At 39.2% G+C, this 19766-nt stretch overlaps 1 protein-coding gene across 5 annotated transcripts in view; it reads right to left on the bottom strand.

The window, feature by feature from the left end:
* Window positions 1-19766, bottom strand: part of LOC140731037 (astrotactin-2-like) — a 1710280-nt gene that overhangs the window by 486893 nt on the left and 1203621 nt on the right. For all 5 annotated transcript variants that reach the window (XM_073052234.1, XM_073052229.1, XM_073052230.1 and 2 more), the window contains one exon: window positions 14244-14509. In XM_073052234.1, coding sequence (XP_072908335.1) covers window positions 14244-14509 — 266 coding nt within the window. The remainder of the gene's footprint in view (window positions 1-14243; window positions 14510-19766) is intronic.

The following is a 19766-nucleotide window of genomic DNA, read 5'->3' as shown; positions in this document are numbered from 1 at the left end:
AAACTTCTTCTCAAAGCCCCTCAGATGATCAAAACTATGCCAGGGAATCACAGTGACAAAACAATCTTAATCACATTATTTACCTCTACCTTTGTCAAGACCCAGACCAAATCTTCTTGAAGGAATGCAATGCATTCATCTCATTAGCTAACAATATATTTTGTTTTTTCAATGCTCTTTGCATAAAGAAGAACTGTTAATAATCCTGTAAAGCTGGTATTTTACAAAATCTAAACATCTGTCCTCAGGTTCTCTGCAAATTATTAAACCGAACTAATCACCTAGAGGGATGTTGTACAATGCTTTTATAAATCTACGTCAGATTGCCTCTAAGTCCATGCTAAGTCAGGATGTACAAAAGCAACTCCCTGATTGGAAACAGCCTTGATGCTCATAGCAACATGGGAGAAGTGTACTTCTAGATGTCATGACTGTTAAAGCAGTTGCTTCATTGCTCCTGTAACCTAGGCTCAATCCTACTTTTGGATGCTGTCTCTATAAAGTTAGCACGCTCTCCTTGTGACAATGTGGGTTTCTTCTGGGTCCTCTTATGTACTTCCTACGCACCCAAAGACTTGCACACTCATAGATTAACTGGTCACTGTTCTATAAGTGAGTGCATGCTGTTTACGTGGGTGATAGAATCTGGGGGCAAGTTGAGGAGAATGTGGGGGGATTAAAATGGATTATTATAAGATTAGTGTAAATGGGTGCTTAAGTCAGCAAGGACTCTGTGGGCCAGATGGCCTATTTCCTTGCAGTACCTCGCAATAAATAAATTAATATTATATAAAAGCAATCATGCAACATGTGAGAAGGAGTCTTGTGTGTTAGTTTCGTACTGATAGGTAAGATACAGTATTTCCTTTTATTTCTTCAAAGTTCAAATTTCAAAGCAAATTTATTACCAAAGCACATAAACTCTGGGTAGAGATTCATTTTCTTCTGTGCATTCATGCTACATAGGAAGAAACACCACAGAATCAATGAAAATCTGCACAGCACAAAGATGGATAAACAACCAATGTGGAAAAGACCACAACCTCTGCAAACACAAAAAAGAAAAGAAGCATAATAATAATAATAAATAAATAAGCAATAAATATAACAATCTTCAGATGAACAGACACAGGTGTGGAGTAAACTCAGGACTCGATATTAGAAATTAACGATGCAGATTTATTCAGAGAATATAAAAATGACAGCATATAAAAATGAAATGGCATTGGTCCACCCTGAATGTGATTTGTCTGGGAACACTTTAGCTTGCAGGGAAAGACTTGAAATGCTTGCAGGGTAAATACTGAGACATGGAAGCCCTTACAACAAAACACCCAGTTGTTACTAACGCTGAAATAAATGGAGAAAAAGGAAGTTAAGCATTTTGCAGAATAGAAGCACTATCTGCAACCCCGTTTCAACTCTCAACTCACCCCACTCCTCATATTCTTCCCTTGACACATACAGCCAGACGATTCAACAATACTAGGTAAACATTTTAGCACTGTTCAATCCACATTCTCCCCTTAGTGCTGGGTCTTAGAAACCAAATCTTGGCATGGTAACAGAAGGAGAAAACAAGGTTTTTAATTGCGGAAAGCAAAATAAAACAATCAGAGAAATATGATCAATAAGAGCAAGAAAGAAAAAGTTAAAGTGGATGAAAAAAGATCTAGCATCACTCAAATGCCAAAAGACAAAGAAGACAAGCAGTGACAAGCATATTTTTGGTCTACACAGGAATCACAGATTCTGGGGGACAGACAGGAAAGTGGAGCTGATGCCAAGATAAGATCTCATTGAGGATAAATCAGGCTCAAGGGGCTAGATGGCCTACTCTTGCTCTTAAATTTTTTAAGTTCATATGCTTTTAAATATAGTCCCACTCACTCATGTGTGATTCAAAAATAAGATGCAGATTATAGACGAGTGATAATGTTACAAAAAGCATGGAATCATACCAATAATCACAGTGAACATGGAATGTGAATGAGCAATTAATTCAACAAGTTCAATTCAACAATAATCTATGCAGGAAAGATCTTCTTTGTGATGGACCTGACCCCACAGTGTTGAAATTTTGTTAATCAGTGCTTTGCATAAACAGTCTCCAACCTCCAGAGGCAATCAAGCAAAATTCCAGAAAATGTGATTCTGGCAGGCTCTTCAAACTTCCCCCTCGAGCCCCAGCCTTCTCCACGCAACCACTCTAGATCTTTTGTCAGGCTTACATTCTCGACTTTTCCTTATGTCACTTTTGTTTAGCTTTGTCTTTTCAAATTGTTTTTTAGTCATTTACACAAAAACCGATCATTCCAATCAATGAGGCAATCTGCCCACTAAAACTCTGGCATTATTTCCATTCTCACTTGGTTATCTCAATGACCCAGTAGAATGCCAAGCCTGATTACTTCCAGCATTATAAAATTACTATCGGCATGGTTGAAGGGGCCTCTGTGCCAGTACCAGATCTTTCTCATATACTTAACACATTTAAATCTCAGCATTCAAAAGTGGATCTCATCCTTTCCATCACTCCTTGCTTCCAGGTTTCATTTTCTCATGCTCTTGGACCCCACATGAACTGTGCTGTTTATTTCTTATTTCAAAATAAAATTTATTCTTGAACAAGCCTAAAATATATAAATACTGAACTTTCCGGTCAACATTATCGTGATGTTACTTCATTACTTAATATCAACCTCCCATCAGTTACCGATCATTTACTAACTTCAAGAAAAGTTATATGGAAAATTGAATACTTTTACCTCTTACAAAGTGAAACCAAACAATATAGGTGACAACTAGGCTTTGCTCCCAGATGAGCACACTGCCTTCTATCTCACTTTGACTGTCACGATATGGAAGAACTTTCACGAACTCTCACAGCCCCTGATGATCCTGCAATTTCAGTCCCTGGGGCAGACACGAGAGCACCCTTCAGGAATGTTAACGCATAGAAAGCGTCTGGCCCAGATGGGATCCTTGGCTGATTACTAAAGACATGTGCTGATCAACCGGCTGGAGTGTTCACTGATAGCTTTAACCCCTCTGGTGATCTGAAGTACCCACCTGCTTCAAGCAGGCTTCAATTGAACCAACGCCTTAGAAGAACGTGGCAACCTGACTCAACGACTATTGTCTGGTAGCACTTACATCCACAGTAAAAATGTTCTTTAAGAGGTTGGTGATGAAACATATCAACTCCTGCCTGACAAGTGACTTGGATTCACTCCAATTTGCCTACCAACACATCAGGTCCACAGCTGACGCCATCTCATTGGATCTTCACTCAACCATGGAACATCTGGACAGCAAAGGTGCATACATTGGGATTCTGTTTATCAACTACAGCTCAGCATTCAACATCATCATCCCTCAAAACTAATCAATAAGTTTCAAGACCTAGGCCTCCATACCTCCTTACTTCAGCGTGAGCTCCAATGGTTATGTGCTCATGGGACTTGTTTAACTCCTCTGCTCCATCATTTCATCATGGCAGGTCCATTTTCCTCTCAGCCACAGTCTCCTGACTTCTCCTCATATCCCTTCATGCCCTGACCAATCAAGAATCTATCAAACTCTGCTTTAAATATACATAAGGTCTTGGCCTCCACTGTTGCCTGTGACAAAGAACTCCACAGATTCACCACTCTCTGGCTAAACAAATTCCTCCTCATCTCCTTTCTAAAAGGATGCTCTTCTATTCTGTGTCCTCTGGTCTTAGACTCTCTCACCATAGGAAATATCCTTTCCACATCCACTCTATCATGGCCTTTCACCGTTCAATAGGTTTCAAAGAGGACAGCCATCATCCTTCTGAATTCTGAATAAGACAAGCCGTTCGATCCTGGAATCATTTTCTCCTTTGAACCCTCTCCAATTTTAGCACGTACTTTCTGAGATAAGGGACTCAAACCTGCTCACGATACTCCAAGTGAGGTCTCACTAGTGTTTTATGAAGTTTCAACATTACATCCTTGCTTTTATATTCTAATCCTCTTGAAATTAGTGCTAATGTTGCATTTGCCTTCCTCACCATAGACTCAATCTACAAAGTAACCCTTAGGGAATCCTGCACAAGTACTGCCAAGTTCCTTTGCATCTCAATTTTTTGTATTTTCTCTTAATTTAGAAAATAGTCAGTCCTTTCATTTGTTCTACCAAATTGCATGGCCATACACTTCTCAATCTTAGAGGATCTATCCTGAGCCCAACATATTGATGCATTCACAAAGATAGCATGCAGGTGGCTATACTTCATTAGGAGTTTGAGAAGATTTGATATGTCTCTATCAAATTTCTTCAGATGTACTGTGGTGACTGACAGCATCACCACCTGCTACGGAGGCACCAATGTACAGGGTCTAAAAAAGCTGCAGGAAGTTGTAGACTTAACCAGCTCCGTCCTGAGCACTAGCCTCCCTGTCACTGAGGACATCTTCAAAAGGTGGTGCTTCTAGAATTGGCATCCATCTTGAAGGGCCTCAGCATCCAGGACATGCCCACTTCTCATTACAGCCATTGGGGTGGGGGTACAGGAGCCTGAAGGTGCAGACTCAATGTTTGAGGAACACATTTGCCCCTCCACACCCACTGTCCCAGTTTTTGCTTGCCCTTGGCTCTCCACTCCACATGCCTCAACTCTAATGAGCCATACCCCTAGTCCCTTCAGGTAGCTGGACCTGGAGCTAATCCCTCGCACTTGTTTACAGTTTTAGTTCCTTCACTGTGGTATTAATGCATTATTCTAAGTCATCTATCTGAGCTTAAGGCAGAAACTATAACTTACATAGCTTTATACTTCATAAACTTCAGGTAAGGTGGCAGTGCATTCAGACACAGCAGCTTCTATGGGACCAACCAAATGTGTTATTGTCTTTATTAAACATCTTTCTTTTGGGCTATATTATGTGTTTCTGTGTTACTGCCTTTATACTGCCATCTTATTTGTGCTGCCCCTTGTACCTCATACCTTGAGCTGTGTATGACAGTTGATATTGCGTTTTGCATTTTGGGTCTGTATTCATAGGTATTCATATATAGTAGAATGACAATTAAACTCGAACGATTATAGTTAACTTATGAAAGCCGTACACAGAGAGAGGAATCAGAAATAACCCAAGGTAGAAATGTCAGCTATCTGAGGACACATCTTTAGGGTGAGTGGAGGAAAGTTTAAAGGAGATATCAGAATCAGATTTATTATCATGGCATGTCTCGTGAAATTTGTTCACTTAGCAGCAGCTGATCAATGCAATACATAATATAGATGAAAAAGAATAATAATAATAAATAAATGAATTACAGCATACATATATTGAATAGATTAAAAATCATGCAAAAACAGAAATAATGCTTATTTACAAAGTGAGGTCGTGTTCACGGGTTTAATGTTCATTTAGGAATTGGATGGCAGAGGGGAAGAAATGAGAAATATAGGGTAGCCAGGAAGGAGCTAAAGAAAGGTCTTAGGAGCCAAAGAAAGGACTTAGGAGAGCTCGAAGGGGGCATGAGAAGGCCTTGGCATGCAGGATTAAGGAGAACCCCAAGGCGTTCTACGCATATGTGAAGAATAGGAAGATGACGAGAACGAAGGTGGGACCGCTAAAGGATAAAGAGGGCAACATGTGCCTGGAATCGGAGAAGGTTGGGGAGGTCCTAAATGAATACTTTGCTTCAGTATTCACAAGTGAAAAGGATCTTGATCAGGATGAGGTCGAAGTAGAGCGGGCCTGTGTGCTAGACAATGTGGAGATTAAGGAAGAAGAAGTGCGGGATCTTCTTAACAACATTAAGTTTGATAAATCCCCAGGGCCGGATATGATACACCCCAGGTTGTTGTGGGAATTGAGAGAAGAGATCGCAGGAGCATTAGCTATGATCTTTGAATCCTCTTTGGCTGCAGGGGAAGTGTCGGAGGACTGGAGAATGGCAAATGTAGTTCCCTTGTTTAAAAAAGGTAATAGGGAGAAACCTGGTAACTATAGACCGGTGATTGTTACGTCAGTGGTATGCAAACTACTGGAAAGGATTCTTAAGCATAGGATCTACGAGCAGTTGGAGAAATATAGTCTACTCATGAATAGTCAACATGGCTTTGTGAAGGGAAGATCATGCTTCACGAGCCTGATTGAGTTTTTTGAAGAGGTAACAAAAGAAATTGAGGGTAGGGCAGTGGATGTGGTCTACATGGACTTTAGCAAAAAATTTGACAAGGTCCCTCATGAGAGACTCATCCAGAAAGTCATGAGGCATGGGATAAGTGGAACCTTGGTTGTTTGGATAAAAAATTGGCTTAAAGGAAGAAAGCAGAGGGTAGTTGTGGAAGGAAAGTGTTCTGCCTGGAGGTCGGTGACTAGTGGAGTGCCGTAGGGATCTGTCCTGGGACCCCAACTATTTGTGATTTTTATAAATGACCTGGATGCAGAGGTGGAAGGATGGGTGAGTAAGTTTGCGGATGACACGAAGATTGAAGGAATTGTGGATGGAGCTGTAGGTTGTCAAAGGTTACAAGAGGATATGGACAGGCTGCAGAGTTGGGCAGAAAAATGGCAGATGGAGTTCAATCCGGACAAGTGTGAGGTGATGCATTTTGGAAGGACAAACCAGAAGACTGAGTACAGGATTAATGGTCAGTTACTTAAGAGTGTGGATGAACAAAGGAACTTTGGGGTTCAAATCCATACATCCCTCAAGGTCGCTGCACAAGTTGATAGGGTAGTTAAGAAGGCCTATGGGGTGCTAGGTTTCATTAACAGGGGGATTGAGTTCAAGAGTAGAGAGGTCATGTTGCAACTCTACAAATCTCTGGTGAGACCGCACTTAGAGTATTGTGTTCAATTCTGGTCACCTCATTATAGGAAGGATGTGGAAGCTTTGGAGAGGGTGCAGAGGAGATTTACCAGGATGTTGCCTGGTTTCGAGAACAAGTCATATGAAGCAATGTTAGCAGAGCTGGGACTTTTCTCTTTGGAGCATAGAAGAATGAGAGGGGACTTGATAGAGGTCTACAAGATTATGAGAGGCATAGATAGGGTGAATAGTCAGTACCTGTTTCCCAGGGCACCAACAGCAAACACCAGATGGCATATGTACAAAATTAAGGGAGGGAAGTTTAGGGGAGACATCAGGGGTAAGATTTTTACTCAGAGGGTTGTGAGTGCCTGGAATGACTTGCCAGGGATGGTGGTGGAGGCTAAAACTTTAGGAGTATTTAAGAGCCTCTTGGACAGGCACATGGATGAAAGAAAAATGGAGGGTTATGGGGTAGTGTGGGTTTAGTACTTTTTTTTAAGGATTATATGGGTTGGCACAACATGGAGGGCTGAAGGGCCTGTACTGTGCTGTAGTGTTCTATGGTTCCATGGTTCTAAGAAGCTGTTCCTGAATTGCTGAATGTGTGCTTCTGTACCTCCTACTTGGTGGTAACAATGAACAAAGGCATGCCTTGGGTCCCGGGGGCCCTTAATAAAGGACGCTGCCTTTCTGAGACACTGCTCCTTGAAGATGTCCTGGGTGCTTTATATATGAGGATACGAGAAGTAACTTTATTTTACACAGAGAGTGGTAGGTGCCAGGAACTGGTCGCCATAGGTGGTATTGAAAGCAAGTATAAAAATGGTGCTTAAAAAGCATTTAGAGAGTTACACAAACTTGTGAGGAATGGAGGTTTTGGATCTTATACAGAGAAATAAGCTTAGTTTAATTTGGTATCCTGGTTGGCACAGACATCATCAGCTGAAATGCCTGTTCTTGTGCTGTTCCATTCTATGTTCTACATTCCAGATATCCACTGTGAGCCCCCAATAAATATGGCCTATTTCCCTCCTTTCAGTGATGATGAAAGAAGGGATAAATGAAGAAGGTCACCATTTCCTTCTGTGCACCAGCAGAAGCATTGACAATCTAAATAAATTGATAGTGAAGACCAAGATCTCAAGTTCAGCAGCGGTGATTACTTTCCTCCTGAGTGCTTGAGACTTGGATTACCTGGAGGAGACACCTAAAGATGCTACCTTCACAAAACCCTCCAAACCTACAGGCAGAATAAATGAAACAAAATCAGTGTCCCTTCCAAGATGAAAATCCCTAACACAGAGACTCCAGCTTTTTATCATTTATAGGTCAAACCATAACACAAGCTTTCCAAAACAGGCCAGATATCAGTCCTGATGAAGAGCTTCTGCCGAGACAATAAGATACAGGAGCAGAATTAGGCCATTTGCCCCATCTTGTCTGCTCTACCATTTCATCATGGCTGATCTAATTTTTCTCTCAGCCTCAATCTCCTGCCTTCTCCCAGTATCCTATCATGCCTTGACCAATCAAAAATGTATCAACCTCTGACTTAAATATACAAAAAGGCTGAGCCTCCACAGCTGCCTGTAGTAGAGAATTCCACAGATTGACCATACTTTGGCTAAAGAAATTCCTCCTCATCTCTGTTCTAAAAGTACGCCCCACTATACTGAGTCTCTGTCCTCTGATCTTAGATTCTCTCACCATAGGAGACATCCTCTTCACATCCAAGGCAACACTTGTCCATTTCCCTCTACAGATCTCCTTGACCATGTCATGTTTCCCAAAGCAGGCACTCTGTTTCACACTCATTCATGAGAAGAGATTATTAGGAAGAAAATAATCAAGATATCTTCAAAATCTCCTTGAAATTTGCAACGTCCTCTCTTAATCCTGACTGCAAAAGTCAAGAATGAAAGTGAAAACCTCCAGTCTATGTATCAGGGGCTAATGGAATATCTGTGTAAATGGCAGAGGGAGCACTGCAATATATGGTGAATAAGTTGATTACCCACATTCTCCCTGAAGGTCATAACTCCATTGCACAATTGTCATCCATTGATACCAAGCTGCATACAGTTCTGAACAAGATCCCCTTTAAATTCAAAAGCAGCCAAAATTAGTTTTTGAAGTCCTCAACAAAAGTTTTCAAGAAATGTAGAGGACAGGAATGTCATTCAAGCATGTCACTGCATTCAGATCAGTTTTTGTTCTGGTCCTCAGAGTATTTAATATTTAATTTTACAAAGGAGCTGAATGGTGTCATCTTTGTAAGTTGTGCACTTGTGGCAAGAGTTCTGGAGGCTATTTTGAAGTTATTTCCTCTAGTTAACGTCAGAAGAAAGATTTTCTCTAGGATGTAAAATTAATTGGCAAATACTCCAAACAAGGACTACCTTGCTGAGATAAAGGTTGAACTTCCCAAAATCTTTGTTGTGTTTAATATGATCATGGCCCTATAACTGATATCTTTTGCAATGTCAAACCTCAAACACGTTTCACCCCACACAGGAACGTTCTGGGATAAATGTAGATGTGAATAAATCTAGTGTTGTTTAAAAGGTGACACGTGCACTAAACTGGTCTACTGAATGGGGTGAAACTGATTACTGACTTATGGAAATATGTGCCAATTTTCTTTCCTCCTATTACTGGTATTAACCCTCAACAATAGCGATCAGTTAGTCACAGAGAGAATCTAGTTTTTCTGACAAATACCTTTATTGGTTTAGTTAATGACAAACACGTCATTATACAAAGCTAAACACCTATACTCAAATCCACTAAATTTTCATGACATTCTCTGAAGTCAAAGATTAGAAGAGGTACTATTTGGGGAAAAGGAGTCTACACTGACCAATTGTACCTCCATATCCTGATGAAATTTCCATATTTCCAACCGTGAGTCATCCACTTCTTCAGTGGTCGGTCTCCAGAGTTGTCATTGCCTGTATTTCCAAATCCTCCGTTCTTATCTTTTCCATTATGAGATGAATGTGTTATGTATCAATTTTGTTGGTTCTGGCTCATCTGACGGACCTGTATCAGCTTCTTATTGGATTTGGCCCAAGGACCCAAACAGTATACTTGTGCCTCATGTAACTTTGTTTGTTCTTTCTAACACAGAGAAATTCAAACATGCTTAGCTAGGCCAGCCAAACACTGGGTTCAGGCTACTTCAGGTCACAGGATGTTCTTTCTGCAAGCTTGCAATTTTTACATAACCAAAGTTCTTGGCTACTCTTTCCTATATGCTTTTGCAATGTTTAATGTTCATGGCTCACTTTTCTCTACTCAGGACACTGGAAAAGAGTCAGGTACGAGGTCATGAATTTATAGAGAGCTACAGCATGGAAACAGGCCCTCCACACTGACCATCAACAATCTATTTATACTAATTGTATATTATCATATATTAATCACATTTTTTCTCCCCACATTACTATCAACTTTCATGACATTCTGCTCCTAACCTATGCATTTGAGGGAGAGTGTTGCCCAGGTTTTCTGTGTTTTGGATGTGGACTTGGTCTGTAGACTTTTTTCAGTCTTTTATATTCTGTGTTTTTTTGCCCGATCTTTCTTTTTTGTGTGTGGGGGGAGAGATTGATGGTTGGTCTGCCTGTTCCATTTTTGTTCATTTTTTTGTGCAGAAGGAAGGATTTGGGGTTGATGTGCCTATTCCGTTTTTGTCATTTTTTTTTAGTGGGGAGGTGGGATTTAGGGGTTGATGATCGTGTTGCCTTCTTTTCTTTCTTGGTTTCGTGGCTACCCAGAGGAGAAGAATTTCAGTGTTGTATTCTTTGATAATAAGTGAACCTTTGACCTTTGATAAAGTCATAATCTATTCAAATTTCCAAGTCAAGCTGATATGTGACTAGGAACAAGAGCTAGAGGGGTGTAAATTTGGGAGGTGATGTTGACATAGCACGGAAAGTGACACAATGAGAGCAGCAAAGTCCAAATTGATGGCAAGGCTAAGGTAATGATAAGGAGTCAAAGAGGGAAGTAATAAAAGGGATGGAAATAACAAGTGCAGGATAGGCTCGGATGAAGGCTTGAAGTCAACAAGAATGATAAATTAATTGATATAAATATTGAGAGAGGAAATAGTGAAACTGTCTTGGATGAACAGTTTAAAATGAAGATATTCAATGTGAGGTGATGGGGGTGGGGCAGGAAGAAATGATCCAATGAGAGTGCATGGGATTAGTTGGTGATAAGGGATAATCGACACGACAATGAATGAAAGAAATAGCCCTGCCATTACTATATTGGAAGCTGGACTTAATGTTCACATGACATTCATCAAGGATGTGATGTCGTTGCTATCAGCTCATGGATTGCAAAGATTTTCTCTAAAAATGTACAAGAGTTCTAAGGGAAGATTCAGAGAGGTGCTGAAGTAAATGTTTCACTAGTAGAATCATGGTGAGACAGGAAGAAAAATACTGGCATAAATCACTCCCATCTCACCCATGATGCAGGACGGTCAGTAAAGAAAATGGGACAGCTGGAGTGACAGCTTCTAAGATGGCTGTCTGCATTTGTAGGAGGTCAAGAGAGGCTCCAAGAGAAGTTGTAGACACATCTATGAGGGAATCAAGCTTAGGACATGACAGAAGTGTCAGAACATTGAGGAGAATTAAAGCATTTTAAACAGTGAGAACCCAAAAGCAGAGATCATCATTCAAATGGGCTCCCATTTATGTTATGTTTCATTATTTTTCTGGATAATTACCTTAGTTCAACATGTTAAGTAATCTCAAGGAAAAAGTGACATCAGAATTATTGATGGGTTTTGGAAAACTGTCAAATTACTCCAGCCAAAATTATGACAGATGGAGTTATTGGTAAAAGGCATGTATATTTATATTTATGTTCATCAGTTTCCTTTTTAATGCTATAAACACAGGCCAAAGTAGTGAATAATCGATTCATTGTCAGAGTGCTTAAAAACATCTACAACAGTAACTCAATAATGTTGAATCAAATCTCATTCTTTTGGTTCCTGATGCTATCCTAACATCTCAAGACAATCAAACTTCTTGCACACTTTTTAATCTTCACCTTCTTTTAAAACCTCCAGATTTATCAGTACCCTATACATGTTTGGAGTCACTTCATTTCAGTATGTGATCTTTAATTTATTCTCACACTTAATTGTTCTCTTTCTTTTCAAATTAGCTGCCTGTTGTCATGTAATCTTGACAATCGTGTTTCACAGTAAGGAAGAAAGGAAAGAGAGTAACAATAACCTGCCATCAGAATCATTTTTAAAGCTTCTTGTGTGAATAGCAATGTATAATCCAAAAATTTAGATGTAAAGCCTTTTGCAAAATCTAACCCTAATTTTGGTTGTTTTCTTTTAACGGTTTAAAAAGGCAAAGCAAAACTGTAAGGAAGAGTTATATATAATTGGTGCAAAAAAGAGTTGAAGAAGGAACCTGACGTTATAAATTATATTTATTTAACTAATGACAAAATAGAGAGATGCTCTTGGAAAGCTGGATCTGTACTTTATTCAGTTCCAACCTCATATGAAATGCCTGTACTCAGGGAAGTTTACTAGTATTTATGGTAATTGAACCATTAGTTAACTGAATGCAAATTATCTAGGCAAAGTAGCAGTGATAGAAATTCTAACCAACACGCAACTAACAACAGTGTCTGATACAACAGTAGATAATTTTAGAAATGGCTGTTTGTGACTTTCAGCAGTGGGGTACTATCGAGAAACAATGTATCAAGTGGATGAAGTAAGCTGGAATATCCAACAAGATCCAATACATGGGGTGCATTGTATTAAATCACTTTGCTAATATCATCCAGTTAAAATGCCTGTCATTTGCTTTTTTGTCATTCATAGAGATTTGACACAGTATATGTGCATTTTATAAAAGTCATGGAATCTAGAAAATTACAGACCCTTCAGCCCATCTAGTCCATGCCTGAGCATTGAAATTGCCCAGTCCTATTCACCTGCATCCAAACCTTACCCATCCAGACTTTGAAACGTTGAAATCGAGCTTGCTTGCACCACTTGTGCAGGCAACTCATTCCACACTCTCACCACCCTCTGAGTTTCCCCTCATGTTCCCCTTAAACCTTTCACCTTTCACCCATGACCTCTAGTTGAAGTCACACCCAAACTCCGTGGAAAAAGCCTGCTTGCATTTAGCCTGTGTATGCCCCTCATAATTTTATCTTTCTCTATCCAATCTCCTCTCAATCTTCTATGTTCCATGTGCCCATATTTGTTACCAAACTGAACATTTTATTTTTGTTTACAACAGCATTATGTTATGATATAATTCACTATGAAATGAGGAGGTCTCATTTCATGAGTACCTGCGGACAGAAATTCATCCACAGCCATTTGCATTCAAGGAGAATGAGGCAACGCTGATCATTGAATTCCTATTCCAAACCTTGATCCCATTTGAAATTGGAGATTGAATTCCATCCCACAAAATTTCAAAAGCAGAGTTCATCTCATAGCTTGCAATATATTCCACATATAACACAAATGACGAAGAACAAATGTCTTAGTCTTTCAATTTTTGGTTAATAAATCATTTAAATGGAATTATCATGATATAAAAATGACAGCTATGTAAAGTGAACAAAGATGTATTTGCTTTTAACACCCTTCCTCCATTTTGAAAAAAACCTATTCTAGCATCAATACCAGTTGCTGAACATCAAACAATGTCAACAAAGTTTTAGTTACAAAAAAAATCTTGTTTCTCTTTTTGGGGTTGAGGATCATTAGCAATAACCATTAACAATACGAATCTGGGAACTGCTATCAATATTACCATGTGAAATCAGAATATTGGTTACAAACTCAAATTAGGCCAATTTGATAAAATACTTCTTTGGTGATCATGATAGTTAAAAGAATCGAGACTAGTCTCAATTTAATGCTGAGGTAACATAATGGCACATTATAAAAACAATTCCAAAACCAGAAACTTATCAGTTTGTGGTAAAAACGCTAGATGAATGCAATCCTTAAATAGTTCAGACACAGGACATTGTTTGAAAGAAAAGGAACTATTCAGACTTACTATGGTTTAAAAAAGGGTAACTACCTCCTAATTCTTTCACAGATATCAGTTAACTAAAAAATTGCCATTTTTTAGAAATATAAATTTCCATACTCACTGGATCTTATTGGTGGTCGAATTTCATACTGATGCTACTTTTGCTGCAACAGGTCATGCTTTAATGCACTCCTTGTTTTTGTAAATTGAACATTATTAAGAATTCATCTCCAGTCCTTAAAATATAGTAATCTTTTATCAGCTATCCTGCACAGTTTTTCTTAAAGTTTTTGCTTTTTCTCTTAAAGTTTTTGCTGTGTTTTACCGCAGCTAGTTATTCATGTGGAGATAAGTTCTGCGTGAGAGGAGATTGTTACTGATTGTTACACTTACCTCCCTGGTCATGTTGCCCTCTATCAGGTGGTAGAGTGGAATAATACGGGTAATCTCCAGCAGCACAGGGGTTGGACTGGCCTGATCCTTGCCTTGCCGGTGGCAAAGATGACACGAAGAGGGGCATTGCCCTTTCTCCTCACACTCAATCTCCACACCAGTTATAGGTTGTTCATCTGACAGCATCTGGGCACCCAGTAAACTTGACAGGTAGGAAATGAATGGTATTGATTTGATTATCTTCTTGTTTCCCAATTCAGTTGTTTCTGAAAGAAAAGAAACAAAAATAAATATTAAAGCAAATGGGCTATAGCGAATGATTTATAGGATGCGGTGAGGAATTCAATGTGATATGGCAGTTCATGATTTTACACAACTGAACTTGGAGACTACTGTATGAAAAATCAAAGGGTATTCATTTGTCAGTAGTTACATGAACTAAGACAAATTGTAAGGTTATTATCAAATCAAGTAAAGCACTAATATTAAAACTTACTCAACCAAGAGATGATGTATAGGAAGCAGTGTAAAAAATATTTCCTATGACTTGTATGCTAAAGCAACCACCAAGCATTTTCTTACACCTTTCAGAATCAGGTGTAATATCACCGGCCTATGTCTTGAAAATTATTGTCATTGCGGCAATACAGTGCAATACATAATAACAGAGAAGAAAAAGGTGAAGTGCAGAAAATGTGTGTGTATATATAAGTAGTGCAAAAATAAAAATAAAATATAGTTCATGGGTTTAATGTCCATTATAAATCCGGCAACATTAAGAACATATAATGTCCTTTATTTTAAACTGTTTTAGGTTTGACGATAAATAATAGTTTATAATTACATTTAAAATTATGGCATTTGGGAGATGATGATGAAACTATATAATAGGCATCCGTTAGTCTCATGAGACCGTGGATTTGGGCAAGGTTGTATGGGAGACCGGCAGTTGCCCATGCTGCAAGCCTTCCCCTCTCCACGCCACCGATGTTGTCCAAGGGAAGGGCACTAGGACTCAAGCGGAGCAATGTGTTGTTAAGTGTCTTGCTCAAGGACACAACACGCTGCCTCAGCTGAGGCTCGAACTAGTGACCTTCAGATCACTAGACCGATGCCTTATCCACTAGGCCACGCGCCAACACATGAAACTATAGAGGGACAGTAAACATGGTAACATGGACTGGGAAATGCTGACATAGCAATTTGCAAATGTAGCCATATCAGCACTGTGCTGATATGGTACTATGGTGGATTGTGTTTTATGTTAGCATAAATGCAAAATTAAAATATATAGTATCAAAAAGTGATTCTGTGATATGAAAAATAAATGGATATAAATCAATATCAATGGTTTCCAATGGATACAGAAGAAAATAAACTGAAGAACATAAATTTATGGTGACTAGTGCAGGAAGAGTGTGCTAGTGTTCCTGACCTTTCAATGTGCAATGACTGGAGATAGTTGTAGACAAGTCAGCACCAGCTGCTTGGATTCTTCACTCTACCACTTGTCTGGGGCCTTCTGTTGCCTTCAATATTGAGATCTTTCAGAAAGCAGAGCAGCCTTCCTTTGGTTTAGAGAGCAGCTTGCCTCCCTGTCCATGCATCAAAAAATTGGTAGTACACCTAACAATGTTGAAAATTGGGCCTTACTCTTCCACATGACAAATGGTTGCAGATTTCCTGCTTGAGTCCTCATGGCCATAAGCAGAAAACACTTACATTGAGAGATCTACCATAGACCTGTGCCAGCTGACAACAGTCACAGGAACAAGCACAGCAATCTGAATGGAGAAAAATTGCAACAGAGTAAAAAGGTATGTGTCAGATGTATGTGATTGCTTTTTTTTGTTTTACAAAAAGTTAAATCATTCTACAGTGAACAATGGATTTAATTTTCATCAGATCTTGAATATATTTTACTGTTTGCCAGACTCATGGAATTGCTTTGACAGATGGTTCAACTTGGTTGTCTGACCAGTGGAGACTTATGCTCAGAAGGCAGGACCTCACTGTCAGATGTTAGTCAATTTTGCGTAAGAAGAAAGCTCCAAAGCGGAATTAGCAGGCAAGTGGCTAGAGAGCTCAGGTGGACAACAGTTCTGCAGACATTTTAAGAACAATGCTAAAAATGTTGTACAAAAGTTGGAGGAAGAATTATTATAAGCAGAACAAAAAACATGAAATGAAATAATTGTAGGCTTAATATGAAAGACTGACTGAAAAAGGATAAAACCAAAGTTGCTATTCTATATTAAAACTTTGACGTCAGTTAGTCTAGAATTAACAAATAAATTGCAAAGTTATGACATTGATTCATATTTAAAACCTCAAGTCTGTGTTTATAATGACTCCATTAAGAATTATTTGAAAATGTAATGATCTTCCAAGATTTAGAACATTGCCTACTTAAAGTAGAAATCATCCAGTAATAATTATTTTGTGGTTTCAAATTTAGAACAGACTGATATGCTAGAAATACTGAGATATATTTTCAACTTTCCATCCATGCATAAAAAATTAGTCTACATTAAAGGCAGTCAGTTGAAAACCACAGGGTTATATGTGAATAGCAAATAGAACATTTACGCCAACTTCATCAACTGTGCAGTAAGGCAGTAGAATATTGCTTCAAGAATGCTTTACCAAACAAAATTTAACATTCACCCAAATAAGGCAAGTGGATAACAGTCAGTTCAAAGGGATTGAATTTAATGAATGCAATTAAGGCAGAGAGATAGAAAGGTTTAAGGGAGGGATTTTAAGAGCAAGATAGCTGAAGACATGACTTTTCAATGGAGTGATTAAAACTGGGGATGAACAAAAGGTTGGAAATGGTCGGAGTGCATCTATGTTGGAGGTTTGCAAGGCTCAGGAGGCCAAGACTAAGGCAATGGAGAATTTGTAACAAGGCTGAGAATGTTTTAAAAAAGAGACATTGCTTAACATAGAGCAGCTATAGTACAGAGAGTAGAGAGTTAATATGCAAGATGAACTTGAATTTGAGTTAAATCAGAATATTTAACTTTTTAGGTGTTCGGCCTTTCAACAGAACTCTTGATACATCATTGACCTAATACATTAACTCTTTTTCTCTCTCCAAAGATGCTGCCTGATATGGTGAGCATTAACAGCATGTTTAGCTTTAGGTTCAGATTTCCAGCATTTGTAGACTTCTGCTATTCATGGAAGATTTGATTTTTTATTATACTGGGCACTCATAAAACTTTACTCCAATACGATGTGCACAAGATCCCGGGAGAACGCCAAATAACTATGACAACTTGCTATATGCTTCCATCAGAGTGTATTTCAAAATAACTCAATTTATTTTATATAGGAATCAATAAATATCATTTCCATTGACATAACCTAAGAATTCTGAAGAGGTATATTTTGTCTTACATAATTTATTGGAAACAATAGTTATTAATTTCAGTCCAATGGGAAGTGGGATAAGAGAGAATGTCTGTGGTGGGTAGTGTCTTTAATGGTGCTGGATGCTTCACTGAGCAAATGAGAAGAGAAGGCAGAATCCATGGAGACAAGGCTGATTTCCGAGATGTGTAGAGCTGTGTCCACAACTCTCTGCTGTTTCTTGCAATCACAGGAGAACAGTTGCCATTCCAAACTGTGATGCATCCGAATAGGATGCTTTCTATGGTGACTGAAAATAGTCAGTGAGTCTCAAAGTGGACCTGCCAAATTTCTTTGGCCTCCTGAGGAAGTCAAGGAGCTGATGAACTTCCTTAATTGTAGCATCTATGTTGCTGGTCCAGGACAGGCTAATGATGAAGTTCACTCCCAGAACTTTAAGATTTCATGGTCTTGAACTCAGTATCATTGGTGTGAACAGAAGTACATAGAACAGAGGAAAGAACAGCACATGAATCTGCCTTCAGCCCACAATATTGTGCTGAACCAATTAAGGGAATGACACCAAATCATCTCTGCCTGTACAGGTGTCATCATAATTTCCCAATCATAAGACCAGAGGACTGTAAGATGTAGGAGCAGAATTAGGCCATTTGGTCCATCGAGTCTGCTCCACCACTTCATTATGGCTGATCCAATTTTCCTCTCAGCTCCAATCCCCGTATCCCTTCGTGCCCTGACCAATCAAGAACCTTTCAAGCTCTACCTTAAATACACAGAAAGACCTGACCTCCACAACTGCCCATGGCAAAGAATTCCACAGACACTATTGGGCAATAGAAATTCTTCCTCAACTCCGTTCTAAAAGGACAGCCCTCTATTCTGAGGCTATGTCCTCTGGTCTTAGACTCTCCCACCGCAGGAAACATACTGTCCACATCCACTCTATCAAGGCCTTTCATCATTCAATAGGTTTCAATAAGGTCACCCCTCATTCTTCTGAATCCTAGTGAATACAGGCCTAGAGCCATCAAACACTTTTCATATGACAAGCCATTCAATCCTGGAATAATTTTTGTGAGCTTCCTTTGAACCCTCTCCAGTTTCAGCACATCCTTTCTAAGATAAGGGACCCAAAACTGCTCACAATACTCCAAGTGAGGCCTCACCGGTACTTTATAAAGTCTCAACATTACATCCTTGCTTTTATATTCTAGTCCCCTTGAAATGAAAGCTAACATTGCATTTGCCTTCCTGCAAATTAACCTTTAGGAAATCCTGCACAAGGATTCCTGTCCCTTTGCACCTCAGTTATTTTGTATTTTCTCTCCATTTAGAAAATTGTCAACCCTTTCATTTCTTCTACCAAAATGCATGACCATATGCTTCCCAACATTGTATTCTATACTCTTTTTCTTTGCCTATTCTTCTATTCTGCCTAAATCCTGCTGCAGCCTCCCTACTCCCTCAAAACTACCTTCCCCTCCTCCTGTCTCTATATTGCCTGCAAACTTTGCAACAAAACCATCAATTCCACATCCAAATCATTGACATATAACGGAAAAGTAATCAGTCCCAACTGGAACACCACTAGTCACCGGCAGCCAGCCAGAAAAAGGCTCCCTTTATTCCCACTCAATGCCTCCTGCCAATCAGCCACTGCTTTATCCATGCTAGTATCATTTCTGTACTACCATTATCTATCCTGTTTGTTATTTCTTCAAAGAATTCCAACAGATTTGTCAGGCAAGATTTTCCCTTGAAGAACCCATATTGACTATAGCCTATTTTATCATGTGGCTGCAAGTACTCTGAGACCTCATCCTTAATAATCAACTCCAACATCTTCCCAACCACTGAATTCAGATGAACTTGCCTATAGTTTCCTTTCTTCTGCCTCACTCCCTTCTTGAAGAGTGGAGTGACATTTGCAATTTTCAAGTTTTCCATAAACATTCCAGTGTCTAGTGATTCTTGAAAAATCATTACTAATGTCTTCACAGTCTCTTCGGCCACCTCTTTCAGAAATCTAGGGTGTACACCATCTGACCCAGATGACTTATCTACGTTCAGACCTTTCAGTTTCCCAAGAACCTTCTCTCTAGTTATGGTAACTTCACAAACTTCATGACCCCTGACATCTGGAAT

Source organism: Hemitrygon akajei, chromosome 7 (assembly GCF_048418815.1).
Source record: "Hemitrygon akajei chromosome 7, sHemAka1.3, whole genome shotgun sequence".
Classification (NCBI taxonomy): domain Eukaryota; kingdom Metazoa; phylum Chordata; class Chondrichthyes; order Myliobatiformes; family Dasyatidae; genus Hemitrygon; species Hemitrygon akajei.
This window is presented reverse-complemented; position numbering and strand designations above follow the sequence as displayed.